Here is a 14908-nt window from a genome sequence, read left to right on the forward strand (position 1 = left end):
CTATCTATATCTATCTCTATCTATCTATCTATCTATCTATCTATCTATCTATCTATCTATCTATCTATCTCTATCTATCTATCTCTATCTATCTATCTATCTATCTATCTATCTATCTATCTATCTATCTATATCTCTATCTATCTATCTATCTATCTATCTATCTATCTATCTATCTATCTATCTATCTATCTATCTATCTATCTATCATCTATCTATCTATCCGAGGTGGCACAGTGGTTAAATGCAGCATTGCAGGCTACTTCAGCTGACTGCAATTCTGCAGTTCGGCTGTTCTAATCTCACCAGGCTCAGGGTTGACTCAGCCTTCCATCCTTCCGAGGTGGGTAAAATGAGGACCCGGATTGTTGTTGGGGGCGATATGCTGACTCTGTAAACCGCTTAGAGACGGCTGAAAGCCCTATGAAGCGGTATATAAGTCTAACTGCTATTGCTATTGCTATTAAGACTCTATAAAGTCCTCTGGGTGGTTTCGAGAGTCAGCCTGTTGCCCCCAACCGTCTGGGTCCTCCTTTTACCCACCTCGGAAGGAGGGAAGGCTGAGTCAACCTGGTCAGCTGGTCAGGATGGAACTGCTGGCAATGGGAATGCGGAGTTTGTCCTGCCACGCTGCGCTTTGCCCACCGTGCCACTGCAGAGACGCTGCAGGAGGGAGCCCAGCCCTGGCACAGGGAGCGAGTCCCCTTACAGGAGGCTGGCTCTGCAGTTGAGGATCCGGATGTGCCCCAGTACAAGAGGACCTTCGGGGGGCTGAGCAAGAGACCCACCTCTTCCTCCTCCTCCAGCGAGTTCATCTGCTTGAGCTTCTTGGTCCAGTATTTGGCTTCGTCCTCAGGAATGTCTGCAGAGGAGCAAAAATTATATGGCACGTAAAGAAGGATCTTCTGTTTTTAATCATTGTAAGGTGCCCTGAAGAGGGCATTCAATTTCGCTGCACCACGTGCAATGACAATCAACCAAAGAGGCGCCACCCTTGAATGCAGGGCGCAAATGGTCAGCCCCCCCAGCCCCTCCCTCCCCCCCCCAAACCCACATCTGAAGAGCCTGGGCATCTGGGTCAAGGGCGAAGGCCCGTTCTCGGACTTCCGTGCCGCGTCCCTGAGGCCTGGTGCTCATCCCCCTAGGATGGACGGACGGTGGGAGGCTGGTCGTGGGGGAGAGGGGGGGCTGAGGTCAGTCTCGAGGGGCTTCCGTGGCAGAGAAGCCCCCCTCATTTCATCTCCACTGATGCTTTTCTGGCCCCAGAGACGCTCCTGCTGAACTAGGGGTGGGTTTCAACCGGTTCGCGGCGGTCCCTGCGAACCGGTTGGTCAGCGAACCCGGAAGTAACTAACTTCCGGGAACAGCGAAGGGCACGCCTGCCCGCCCGCGGTCCTTACCCAGTTTTGACAAATTCTGCGCTTCCACGCATGTGCAGGACGCATACAACGCCTGCACGATCCTCCAGAAGCAGCTGGAGCGTCGCGCAGACGCTAGTACGCATGCGTGCACCGCGCGCGTGCACGAGGACGCCGCCGGCCCCGTTCCAACCGAACCGGTTGGAACGGGGCGAGAAACCCACCCCTGTGCTGAACCCACCCAGCCCCCCCCCCCCGAGGTCCCCTTCCTCATGGCCAGCATCTCCATGGGCTTTTAATCAGGCGCTTTGAAGAGGGCCGCATTTGGGGGCTTCTGGGGCTGCCCCCCCTTCTCCTTTTGCGATGAAGGGGGGGGGGCTGTCTCTGGCTGGGATTTTTGCCTTCAGGGTCCCTCTGGCCCACGGAAGGGAAACTGGGGCCGCCTGCTGGATTTCTACATTTTAAGTCAAAGTCTCTGGGTTTCCTTGGGAACCGTATTTTGAGAAAGCCACGGATGTAAATAGATAAGCAGCGTAGACATCTTTCTCTCTTGCCCCCCCTCCCTCTCCCTCCCTCTCTCACACACACACACGTACAGATGCCCAACGGACAGCCGCTTCCCTTCTCCGGGAACCCCCAGCCCGACTCCCTCTTCCGCTTCCCAAACTGGGCCGAGGAAGGGAAGGAACGAAAGCCCCCCCCCCCCCCCCCCAGGCAGAGACCCGGGCAGGATGAGGGCTGGCCAGGAGCTCCCTCCAGACAGAAGCGGCACCTGCAATTATTTTCCTGACCGCATTTTCAGCAGGGACGCTGGGGTGGATGCCGTGAATGTGGAACTCCAAAATTGGCGACTCTGCCCTTTTTACGGGGCTCGAGAACGGAAATAGAAACTGCGAGGCGAAGCAGAGGCCTCTAGGCCCGAGGAAGCCCAGATTCAGAGGCCTCTTCCTTCATGCCAACCGCTCCCCCCCTACGCAGCAGAAGAGTTTCCAAGCAAAACGTTGGCAGCGCACAGACTGGAAAGGACCTTGGAGATCATCTAGCCTAACCCCTGCCTGGCGAAGGACTCCGTGGCTGCAGCATCCTAGCAAGTGGCCACCCGCCCTTCGTTTTAGCATGTCCAGTGAGGGAGAGTCCGTTCCACTGTTGAACTTCGGCTCTTCCTGTTGTCATATAACTGCTTGTGTAGGTGTGGCGGTCACCCATGGCCCAGTGCATAACCGGGCATGCGCAGCCACGCTGAACCACACAGGAAAAAACAAACTCCATAACATCCTGATAGTTCATAACATAACATCCTGATAGTCCATAACATAACATCCTGATAGTTCACTCTAGAGGTGCCTTACCCAACGACGCCCAGGATTTGACCATATATAGACAGAACTTCCCTGAGCAGTAGATTAGCAATTGTAGTTAGACAGGCTGTCTTAAATCACATGCTGATTGCTCCTCCTGCCTTTGTCCTATCTCAATAAAAGGGGGTCCTAGACTCCAATCTGGGTCGCTCCATCCCGAGAAAACTCGTGTCCGTGTCTTTTCTCAACATTGGCCTCATGGGCAAACCACGGGTACTTCGCATTTTCCTGTGGGCAAATTGGCACGACGGTCCCACCCAAATCAGCCCTCCGGTGATTGAAACCCCGGGACTCTGCCCACCCTGGACGAAACGCCCCTCGGAGATGCTCAACAGCAGTCACGAAGCCTCCGCTGGGCCCAACGAACCCAGAAGGTACAAGGTGTGTTTAAAAAAAAAAAACAATTAATGTCAGGTCAGGATCCGGGCCGCCTTCCACCTTCTTGTGGCCAGCTAGAGCAGGAGGTCAGCTTGGCTCACCCCGGGCTGGCTCCTGGTCCGGATCCTCCCACATCAATGGCTTCATGAGCCATTCAGACGTTTTGCCCGGCTCCTCACTGCTGACAGTAAAAACGGGGGGCGGGGGGGGGGGGGGAGGACGGGACCTTGCAAACCTCAGGCGCTCCACGAACACGGTGTGTGTGTGTGTGTGAACAGGACTCTGACATGGCCCCCCCATGAGCTCCTTCGAGACTCCTGGACAACTGGTCTGGCTGGAGACTTCAACTCCTTCATGCCCTCCAGGGACTCCTAAATCTCTCGTTTCCTCCTCCTTCCCTCCCTCCCCTTCCTTCCTTCCTTCCTTCCCTCCCTCCCTCCCTTCCGTTAATTAACCGCCCATCTTACCACATGGTAACTCTGTGTGGCTAACATTAAAAGATAAAATATTACAAAACCTATGCACAATACAAATATTAAAACAAGATACACCTTTTTCTGCCTCGGACTACTGATTCAGCCAAAAAAAACCTTTCCCCCCCCTTCCTTGCATCTTCCCTCGTGAACATCTGCTCCAGTTGTGCCTCAGCCTCTCGCGCCTCCTTCCTACAAAGATTTCCAATTTGCTGATGCTCCTCCTTATTTAATTCTACCCTCTTCAATTCCTGGGCATGTTTCACACAGATTTCTTAAGCCCCCCCCCCCCTTCCCCACTTTCTTCCCACAGGGGGGGGGGATTTCCAGGGTCTTATTCTTGAGAAGTTATCTATCTATCCTTCACCTGAAGGATTTCTACCCATCTGGCTAAACTTGCTGAAAGTGGATCTCCTAAAATCGTGTCTGTGTGTGTGTGTGTGTGTGTGTGTGTGTGTGTGTGTGTGTGTGAGAGAGAGAGAGAGAGAGAGAGAGAGAGAGAGAGAGAGAGAGAGAGAGAGAGAGAGAGAGAGAGAGAGAGAGAGAGAGAGAGAGAGAGAGAGATTGATTGATTATGACTCAATGTCTTATTCTGTAATTTTCCCAAAGACATATTTACTTTGAAGAGGTTTTGCTTCTCATCCCAGAAGCTTCTTCAGTTCCGACTGGTGGGGAGTGGAAGGATTTATATTCCTTGTGGTCACCTGGTCCACCTTGTAGCCGAAGAAAGGCCCTGGGGGGGGGGGGCTGCCCTTCATGGCTCTTTCACTGGAACCGAGTCCCAGAAAGGATCCGGCCACTAAATGCCCCCCATGCCCCCCGGGAAGAAAAGCTCAGCCAGACTCACCAAAGGGCAGCTCGAATCTCGTGTCCAGCAAAATCCTGTGTGGGGTGGGGTTCTTGGTGCCACAGACCTCCTGGCCGTTCATCAGGACCTCGGCCTCCAGGGTGGACCACTCCCCGGGGCCTTCCTGGAGTGAGGAAAAGGCCAGCGTGAGAGAGACGCCTTCAGCAGACTCCGGGGGCCCAAGGCCAGCCAAAGGCCCGGAAGGGAACAGAGGGGGTCAGCGAAGCCCCTCGGCCTGGCCGGACCTGCCAGCTGCTGTCCGGATGTCCTGCCCACTCCAAAGCGGCCCCCAGGCGTCTTCCCCAGACCATGGAAGCCAATTCCCTCCGGCCACTTTGAATCTCTTGACCACCACCAAAGTCTGCGACTCAGTCGTGGTTGTCCCAAAGGGGTTTTTTTCCCCATAAAGCAACTGGACTTTCGTGGGTTTTTTTTCCTTTGAAAATGTTCCACTTTTCCTCCAAAAAGCTTCTTAAATTCCTAACAGGCTGAAAAACTGAACCGGCTGCTTCCATTCTCCACCAGCCAGTTAGAACCGAAGAAGCTTCTTGGATATGAGAAGCGAGAGGTTTTCAAAGGAGATGAAAAGCAAGGAAGTCCGGTCGCCTTTTGCAAAAAGCCCCCTTGGGATCAGCCCCCATTGAAAAGGGTTGAGAAAGGGGCGCCCCCCCACCAGCTCCCCTCTCCCCTGGGCGCTCCTCTTGGCTCCAAAGGAGAAGGGAGGGCAACACCACCACCCCCGCGGGCATCTCACAGGACGCAAGCCAGGAGCCGCCGGGAGGGAGGGGAGGAAGGAGGGGGGGGGGCGTTTCAGTCAGTGACTGTTCAAAGTTACAACGGCACTGAAAAAAACGATTCACGGCCGTTTCCCCCCTTCGCAGCCCTTGCAGCGTCTCCCCCTGGTTGGGTGATCCAAACTCAGCCCCTTGGCCACTGACTCATACTTATGACCGTTGCTGTGTCCCAAGGTCACATGATCCCTTTTAGCAACCTTCTCATGAGCAAAGTCAATGGGGAAGCCAGATTCATTTAACGGCCGTGTGACTAATTGCGGTGATTCGCTTAATAACGGCGTCGAGAAAGGTCGCAGAATGAGGCAACACTCACTTAACGAAACTCTCACTAGCAACAGTTCAGTTGTGGTCGTAAGCCGAGGACCCCCTGTATTTCAACGCCTCGATCTCGACCAAGTAGAGCCCAGAAGCAAAGGAGGCGCAGGAGGGGTGGGGGGCCGGAATACGTCAGTGGCAAGGAGGTTGCCCCCAGAAGCCGGGCCTGGGCACCTACGGCAGAGGGAGGGTCTACATCTCGGAGGACAAGCATTGGGAAATGCGGGGGGTCTTCAACTTATGACCACAATTGGCAGCAGAATTTCTGTTGCTAAGCGAGGCAATTGTTCAAGGGAACAAGGCTGGGGAGGGCGATGCGTGAGGCCCGTGGGAGCCCTGGGGGGCTTGTGCCAAATGCAAAAGAGGCAGGGGGAGGCTTAGGGGGAGCGGGTGAAGGGGTTAGGGGTAAGATGTGGTGTGGGGGGGATGGGTGGGGGTGCATGGGAGGTGCTGGTGAGGCTGCGCAAGGGAGCAAGGGAGGCATGGCAAGGGGGTGCAGGGGGGCACAAGGGAGAGGCCAGGGTTGAAGAGGGGGTGCACAAGGGGGAGGCCAGGGTTGAAGAGGGGGTGCAGGGGGGTGCAGGGGGGGCACAAGGGAGAGGCCAGGGTTGAAGAGGGGGTGCAGGGGGGGCACAAGGGGGAGTCCAGGGTTGAAGAGGGTCTGCAGGGGTCCGAGGGAGGTGTGCAGGGGAGGGCGGGGGAGGGAGGCGCAACCAGGCTCATGGGGAGGGGGAGGGATGGGGGAAAGGATGCTGAGCCAAAGGGCCGTCTGTTGGAGACCCCCTGCCGAAGAGGGGAAGGTCCCACGAGGTCACCCAGGAGAGGAGACTGGGGCAAAGCAGCAGGGCTGGGAGGGCGACTGACCTCATCCGACTGCCGGACGCTCTCCAGGGCGATCCAGGCCGTGCCCACCATGGTGTCCCAGATCAGCCCTTTGTTCCACACTTCCACAATCAGGCCCAGGTCCAGGCGGCTGATCTCGCTGCAGAGGCCGAAGGGGGGCAGGGGGGGGAGAGAGAATAGAGATGTCAGCAACCCAGGGGGACCGGGGGGGGGGGCATGAGCTCCTCACCCGGGAGTCTTCCTGCCAAAGGCTCCCCCCCCCCAATTCCCCTTTGGACCAGCCCCCCCCCTTGCAGGCAGAGGTCAACTCCTGTCCAGCCTCTTTGGAAAACCCCAGCTGGGCCCAATGCAGGGGAGTAGCCGGCCCTGCAATGGCACTCCTTGGCCACTAGAGGGCGCTCTGGACCCAGAAATCCAAGGCTTCCTAGGCAGGGCTGATGAAGAGGAGGAGGAGGAGGAAGAAGAGGCAATGGAGCCTTAGATCAGGGGCTCTGCCGGCCTTTAGCCAGTGTGGGGACAACCGTCCTCCAGAGAAAAGTCCAGGTGGAGTTTTTAGAGAAGGAAAAAGCGCTTTCTTTGGCCTCTGGAGCTCAACATTCACATCAATTTAAGGACGTCCAAACCGTGGCAGGACAAAACTGCGCTCGACTAAGCCGCGCCCGATTAAACCGCGTCGCTGACGTCATCAGCAGGGCGACAACAGCGAGCGCAGAGAAAAAAGGGTGCTTTAAATAGCGCTTTGAAAGCAAGCCGATTCAACTTAAGGTAAGGGTTAGCTTTAGGGTTAGCTTTAGGGTTAGGTTAAGGGTTAGGTTAAGGGTTAGGGTTAGGTTAAGGGTTAGGTTAAGGGTTAGGGTTAGGCTTAGGTTTAGGGGGGTTAGGTTTAGGTTTAGGGGTTAATTTTAGCTTTAGCGTTTACAGCGTGCTTTTTTCTCCGTGCTGTTGTCGCGCTGTGATGACGTCAGCTACGCGGTTTCGTCGAGCGCGCTTTATTCGAACGCGGTTTTGTGGTGGAACCGTCCAAACTTGGGAACTTTTAAGACTTGTGGACTTCAGCTCCCGGAATTCGGCTCCCATACTGGCTGGGGAATTCTGGGAGTTGAAGTCCACAAGTCTTAAAAGTTCCCAAGTTTGGACACCCCTGATTTAAGGCCGTTTTAGAGCCCCTCCCCTTATTCGCTCCGACAGAATTCAGCTGCAACTCAGTTAATCCCATTAACTCGGGATTTTATAAAATGCAATGGATTCGGATCCGGACACGAGGTTTCCCTAGCCTGCTGGTGGGAGAAAGTCCAGATCCAGGTTTCTTGGTGCGGGATCACCAGGAATCTACCCAAAGGGATCCACAGCCAGGAAAGGCCTGGGGGGGGGGGCTTTGGGCGGACCCTGTGGGCTCCACTTACAAGAGGAAGTCCTGCTCCCAAGACGGCTGGGCCCCACGGACGGCAACTGTGGTGCTCTTGACATTCTGCACCTTCAGCGTCACGTAAGTGTTGAATTTATCTGGACAGAAGGATATTATTTTTTTCCATGAGACAAATGTTGGTAACTCTTTGCCAACAGAAAACAGAAAACTTCCTCCCACCCCGAGAATTTGACAAGTGGCCCCAGAACAACGCTGGTTAAAATTGTAGCTTTCCCATTTGAATTCCGGCCCAAATGAAGGAAGGCCGAGGAAGCCCCAAGAAGAGACAGCCACCAGATCCAACAGAACTGGATAAATTTAACCCAGCCTCCAATCTTGAATTGAATTGAATCACCACCGTCCAGGCCTTCCGCACAGCCCTCAAGATCTGGCTATCCCGTCAGGCCTGGGGATAAGACTTTACTTTCGCCCCTCCCGAATGTTGAATGAATGTTGTGTTTTTACTGCCAATTATTTGTTACATTTTCTTTTGTGTTTCTGTCCTGCACTCCCCTCCCCTATTATTGTAAGCCGCCCTGAGTCCCCTCAGGGAAAAGGGCGGCCTATAAATGTTTAATAAAACTAAAAAAAACTAAACTGAATTGAATTTATTGCACTTATATGCCACCCTTTTCCCCGGAGGGGACTCAGGGCGGCTCACAATCCAAGTCAGGGAAGGGGATACAGACAGGGGATAAAAAGACGAGACATAACAATACACAATTTAAAAACACACAACAACCATACCAATCGGGGGGGGGGGGGGGGCAAAAGCTCTTTAGCCCCAGGCCTGTCGGAACAGCCAGGTTTTAAGGGCTTTGCGGAAGGCCTGGAGGGTGGTGAGGGTTCGAATCTCCACGGGGAGCTCGAAATCTTCTGTTTTGGTAGCTGCTCTGCAGGATAATGGAACATCTAAACCAGGAATGTCCCACCTGTCCTACTTCAAGACCGGTGGACTTCAATTCCCAGAATTCCCCAGCCAGCCGGGCACATCTCTAACATGGGAACCTTCTCCCAAAATGCCCAGCCAGGTTTTGAGAAGACAAGCGAGCCCAACCCTCTCTGCCACGGGCTGCAGTTCTCCCGAGAGGTTGGCACCCACGCCCACCCTCTTCTGTGGCCGAGAGGGGCGAAGGCAGAAGGGGACGGCTGGGAACTCTCCCACCGAAGGGGAGGCCTGAAAGGTGCTTTCAGAAGGCCCGGCCCTTCGGTCTCTGGGAGCCTTCCAGGGGCTGGGATTAACTTCTGCACTTGATCTGCCAAACCCCTTTCCTGCCAGGCATCCTTCAGAGGGAGGGGCATAAAGGCCGGTTCCACCACAAAACCGCGGTAGACTAAAGCGCACTCGACGAAAGCGCGTACGTGACATCATCACAGTGCGACGAAAACAGCACGCTGTGAGCGGTAAACTTAAAATTAACGCGTAAATCTAAACCTAACCTCCCCAAACCTAACCCTAACCCTACCCTAAACCTAAGCCTAACCCTTAACCTAACGCTAAACCTAACGCTAACCCTTAGCCTAACCCTAACCCTTAACCTAACCCTTACCTTTACGTGAATCGGCTTGCTTTAAAAGCGCTTTTTAAAGCGCCCTTTTTTCTCCGCGGTCGTATTTGTCGCGCTGCTGATGACGTCACGTACGCGCTTTAATCGGGCGCGCTTTAGTGGACCGCGGTTTTGACGGGTGACGATAAAGGCCCACAGAAAGGGAAAGTCCCACGGAGGAAACAATACAGAGCAGACCACGCGTCCCTCCCATTCCCCCCCCGGGGGGGCCTTCTGGAAGGGCCATCCCAACCGGAGGCCACCCCACTTCCGGGGGTCCCTAAAGGGGGCTCCGTCTCGGCACCTTCTCTCCACCTGTCTGGAGGTGCAGGGAGCCCCATGCCGGAAGACCATCACCAAGACAGGGGAACAACTCAGCCCCACATGAGCAAACACAACACCCCCCCCCCAAAAGCCATCGTGTGCCTACCTGGAGGTCCCTGGAGCTTTGCTTTCTTCACTGGGGAGAGAAGGAGAGAGCAGAAGGTCATTAATATCCTTATTCCAGGCCACAAGACGGTTCCTCTCCGGGGCGGTGGGTGTCAAACATTGGGAGGGGGGGAGAGGAAGGAGGAAGAACCCCCCCCCCCAGACAAGCTGTTCTCCAGCCTCATCTCTGTCACAAAAGCCTCCTGCACTCCCTCCGGAAAAAGAGGGGCAGAGGCAGGCTCAGAAAGAAGGGGGCTTTAGGGTAGCCTTAGGGACTGGAGGGGAGGGGGAAGAATAAATGGATTTATAACTGCTTTTAGGAAGAACGGAAGCCATTTCTTTCCTATTCCTCCTTTTCTCCCTCTTTTCCTTGGTTTCACTTCTTTTTCTATGACTTTTCTGTTTCTCTTACCTTTAAAATTTTCTACTGTTTTTATCCTGGGGGGGGGGGGGGGAAGCTCCGTAATACAAATGCCATGCACACGTGTGTAAAGAAAAACGGGGGTTTCATATAAAATAGATAAACCCCAGGAATGGCCCCAAAGAGGCCCAAGGGCAGGGCTGCAATTGATTTCATTTCATTTCATTCATTTATTTCATTTGTATGCCGCCCTTTTCCCCCGAGGGGGACTCAGGGCGGCTCACAAGTTGAGCAAGGGAAAGGGGATACAAACAGTTTGACACCAACACAAAACAATACATAATTTAAAAGCGCAACAATCATACCATTCGAGATAGGGGCAACGGTTGTTTAGCCCCAGGCCTGTCGGAACAGCCAGGTTTTAAGGGCTTTGCGGAAGGCCTGGAGGGTGGTGAGGGTGCGAATCTCCACGGGGAGTTCGTTCCAGAGGGTCGGAGCAGCCACAGAGAAGGCCCTCCTCCGGGTAGTCGCCAGTCGACAATTACGCTGGGGCTCCAGAAGGGGGAGCCAGGCCACCTTCCTGAATAGATGGGATCCTTCCCCCCCCCCCACCACCACTGTGAGATCTCTGGTGAGAGGAAGAGCCTCTTCCGCCAGAGGGGCTGTTCCGGCCCCACATATCAGCCCCAGAACACCCCCCCAGCAATTCTGGTCCAGCAAGAGGGGAGGGGAGGGGCAGGAGGCAACCCCCCCTCTCCCGAGGGCAAGGGCTGCCATCTAGCAGGCCAGGGAGCCCCTTCCTTGACTAAAAAGCCACGTTTCTCTGGCAGGGACCATCTCTTGCCCTGGGGTGGGACTGCTTTGGGGCCTGGGGGAGGCAGCGGCCCACCCCTGGGCACAGTTAGGCCAGAGGGGGAGGCGGGGAGGGGTGGCTGGAAGAGAGCCAGGCTCCAGATGTGCTTCTGCCCAGCACCTCCAGTCAGTGACACGGCTTCCTGATCAGCTTAAACCCAGAGCAATCTAATCCTCAGCCTCCTCCTGCTGTGCACACACACACACTCTCACTCACACACACACAAACACACACAGGGAGGAATTGGCAGGTGTTGGGAGGGCATCAGGTGGCAGATCAGGGCACTGCTGTGCCTGGTGTCATTCCAGGTAGGCTGGCATCATCAATTCTCCTGGGGACGGAGGGAGGGAGGGGAAGGCTGTGGCCTCCGAGGTGAGCTTGGCAGAGCCACCAGGAAGGAGGGGAGCAGCAGCCACCCAGGGGGAGGGAGGGGGGAGCGGGTGCGCCTGGCACTCTGCCAGGGTGTCACAAGGCTGCTGGAGAGACGAGCGCAAGACTCTCGGGATGGAGCCTGTGAGTCGCAAAGCACCAGGGCATTTAAGGAAGAGGCCTGCCAGGGCGCCATCCTGGGCAACCGTGTGGTCTGGCGTGTTCGGAGGTGCGCCAGCTTGGGGCAAGGGATGGGAAGGCCTGGCAACACCAGGAGGCTTATGCCAACCGCTGCTGGGGAGGAAGGGCACCAGGGAAGAGCTGCGGCCTGAACCATCTGCGCCCCTCAGTGCCACCGCCAGAGCTGCCCCGTGGCCATTCTCCACCTTCCCTGCTCTTCTGCTCCCGGAAGGCGGGGAGGGGGGAAATGGGGGACAATGAGGAGGACGGGCCCCTGGGCATCCAGTCTGTCCCCATTTCCCGGCCTCCAGCTCCCCTCCGGCTCTGCTTGACGAAGGATTCAGCTGGGAGGGAGGGGAGAAAGGGAAGGCCTGTCCAGGAGATCCTGCCTGGAGTCAGGGGGGAGAAGCCCCACCACACAGCCTTGCCGGCCTCCTGCCCTCGGCCAAAAGGAGCTCTGGGGGGAAGCAGAGGCAGCTGCCGGGAGTGGGGGGGGAGGCAATAATTATTGCAATTGGGCCTAGAGAGGAGAGGGAAAGGGAGCCCCCCAGCCTCCTCCCCCAGCAAGGGCCCTGTTGGCAAAACCTCTGGCCTTCCTCCAACTCCCGGGAAGCAGATAAGCTGTGCCCTGCGGGGGCCCAAGGAGCCCCAAAGTGGCCCAAAGAGGCTCCCACAGCAAGGGGTTCCCCTCCCCTCAGACACTCAAGGGCCACACTGGGTGCCCACCCCTCAGGACTGAAGGACAGGCAGAGTTCAATGCAATACAATACAATAGCAGAGTTGGAAGGGACCTTGGAGGTCTTCTAGTCCAACCCCCTGCCTAGGCAGGAAACCCTAAACTGTTTCAGACAAATGGCTATCCAGCATCTTCTTAAAGGCTTCCAGTGTTGGGGCATTCACAACTTCTGTTCCACTGATTAATTGTTATCACTGTCAGGAAATTTCTCCTCAGTTCTAAGTTGCTTCTCTCCTTGATTAGTTTCCACCCATTGCTTCTTGTTCTACCCTCAGGTGCCCTGGAGAATAACTTGACTCCCTTTTCTTTGTGGCAACCCCTGAGATATTGGAAGGCTGCTATCATGTCTCCCCTGGTCCTTCTTTTCATTTAACTAGACATGCCCAGTTCCTGCAACCGTTCTTCGTATGTTTTATCCTCCAGTCCCCTCATCCTCTTTGTTGCTCTTCTCTGCACTCTTTCCAGAGTCTCCACATCTTTTCTACATCGTGGCGACCAAAACTGAATGCAGTATTCCAAGTGTGGCCTTGCCAAGGCCTTATAAAGTGGGATTAACCCTTCACTTGATCTTGATTCTCTCCCTCTGTTGATGCAGCCTAGATCTGTGTTGGCTTTTTTGGCAGCTGCTGCACACGGCTGGCTCCTATTTAAATGGTTGTCCACTAGGACTCCAAGATCCCTCTCACAGTTACTATGATTGAGCAAGGTACCACCTAAACTGTACCTGTGCATTTCGGTTTTCCTGCCTAAATGTAGAACCTTACTCTCCTCACCATTGAATTTCATTTTATTAGATAGTGCCCAATGTTCAGGTTTGTCAAGATCCTTCTGTATCTTAAGCCTGTCTTCTGGAGTGTTGGCTATTCCTGCCAGCTTGGTGTCATCTGCAAATTTGATGAGTTCCCCATTTATTCCCTCATCCAAATCATTGATGAAGATGTTGAAGAGTCCTGGGCCTAAAACAGAGCCTTGGGGTCCCCCACTGCATGCTTGACACAGTTCCATTGAGGACTACATGTTGAGTGCGGTTGGTCAGCCAGTTACATATCCATCTGGTGGTGATGCTGTCCAACCCACATTCTTCTACTTTTATCTAGTAGTAGGTTATGGTCTACCTTATCAAATGCCTTACTGAAGTCCAGCTCTGCTGGCTGGAGAATTCTGGGAGTTGAAGTCCACAAGTCTTAAAGTTGCTAAGTTTGGGAACCACTGCCCTAAGTAAAAGCATCTTCTCAAGTCTCCGCCTGATTGGTCTGCAGTTCCTTCCTTCTTCCTTTCCCCTCTTTCCAGTTGGCCTTGCTCCAACCTCCAGCACTTTACCTCTAGGGCAGTGGTTCCCAAACTTGGCAACTTTAAGACTTGTGTATTTGTATTTTGTATTTGTATTTTATTGTCACTTATAAGCCGCCCTTTTCCCTGAGGGGACTCAGGGCGGCTTACAACTCATGGGAAGGGAGTGCAAGACAAAACGTAAAGTAATATGTGAGTACAAATAATAATAGCAATAAAACACAACTTTCATTCAACATTCGGGTGGGGGCGAATTAGAATCTTATCCCCAGGCCTGACGGGATAGCCAGATCTTGAGGGCTGTGCGGAAGGTCTGGACGGTGGTGAGGGTGTGAATCTCCACGGGGAGTTCGTTCCAAAGGGTCGGAGCTGCTACTGAGAAGGCTCTCCTCCGCGTAGTCGCCAGTCGGCACTGACTGGCGGATGGAACTTGGAGGAGGCCCACTCTGTGCGATCTGATGGGACGAAGGGAGGTAATCGGCAGAAGGCGGTCTCTCAAGACCGCCTTCTGTGGACTTCAACTCCCAGAATTCTCCAGCCAGCCAATTCTGGGAATTGAAGTCCACAAGTCATAAAGTTGCCAAGTTTGGGAACCACTGCTCTAGAGAGTCAAGAGCCCCTTTCTTTCTCTTGCACACCTGCAGCACACCTGGCCCCATAGCAGCAACTGGAGTGGGACTCCTAGTGAAAATCCCTTAAATAGGGGCCAGCTGTGTGCAGCAGCTGCCAAAAACCCCATTGCTATCCTGGGCAGAGCGATACAGTCAAGAACAGGTGAAGTGATAATACCACTTTGCAAAGGCCTGGTGAGGTCACACTTAGGATACTGCGTGCACTTTTGGTGACCACCATAAAAAAAAAGAGGTTGAGACTCTAAAAAAAAGTGCGGAGAAGAGCAACGAAGAGGATGAGGGGGCTGGAGGCTCAAACTTTGCAGGAACTGGGCCTGGCTAGTTGAATGAAAAAAAAGGACCAGGGGAGACATGACAGCAGTGTTCCGATATCTCAGGGGCTGCCCCAAAGAAGAGGGAGTCAAGCTATTCTCCAAGGCACCTGAAGGCAGGAGAAGAGGCATGCTCATCTGACTGGGACCTCTGAGATTTCAGCAACCACTGGCGGCAGGATCCGGGGTGCCTGGGGGAGCCCAGCCAGACTATGGGGGCAGCCGTGGGAGTTGGGAGCTTCCCAGAGTCCCCTTGAGCTCAGGGGGGGGGGTGAGGGGTGGGGGAGACTGGATGAAGAAAATACATTTAGAAGAAACCGTTGATTGCTCACATGTCAAAATAGTACAGATAGTCACTGACTTACAGCAATTAACTTAATGCCTGTTCAAAGTTACATCATCAGTGAAAAAAAGTGACTTATAATCAGT

General features: G+C 54.4%; 1 protein-coding gene across 1 annotated transcript in view; it reads right to left on the reverse strand.

Moving 5' to 3' along the window:
• Positions 1-9809, reverse strand: part of LOC148045243 (uncharacterized) — a 44117-nt gene extending 34308 nt beyond the window's left edge. Inside the window, exons 1-5 of the mRNA XM_087715276.1 lie at positions 9749-9809; positions 7770-7869; positions 6388-6505; positions 4415-4538; positions 789-862 (exon numbers count right to left, since the gene is read on the reverse strand). Of these exons, the coding sequence (XP_087571402.1) occupies positions 789-862; positions 4415-4538; positions 6388-6505; positions 7770-7869; positions 9749-9809 (477 nt within the window). The remainder of the gene's footprint in view (positions 1-788; positions 863-4414; positions 4539-6387; positions 6506-7769; positions 7870-9748) is intronic.
• Positions 9810-14908: the final 5099 nt, after the last annotated feature.

The sequence above is a fragment of the Thamnophis sirtalis genome, unplaced genomic scaffold (assembly GCF_051295495.1).
Source record: "Thamnophis sirtalis isolate CommonGarterSnake01/CBP01778 unplaced genomic scaffold, rThaSir2_p1.2 scaffold_5, whole genome shotgun sequence".
NCBI classification, from domain to species: Eukaryota; Metazoa; Chordata; class Lepidosauria; order Squamata; family Natricidae; genus Thamnophis; species Thamnophis sirtalis.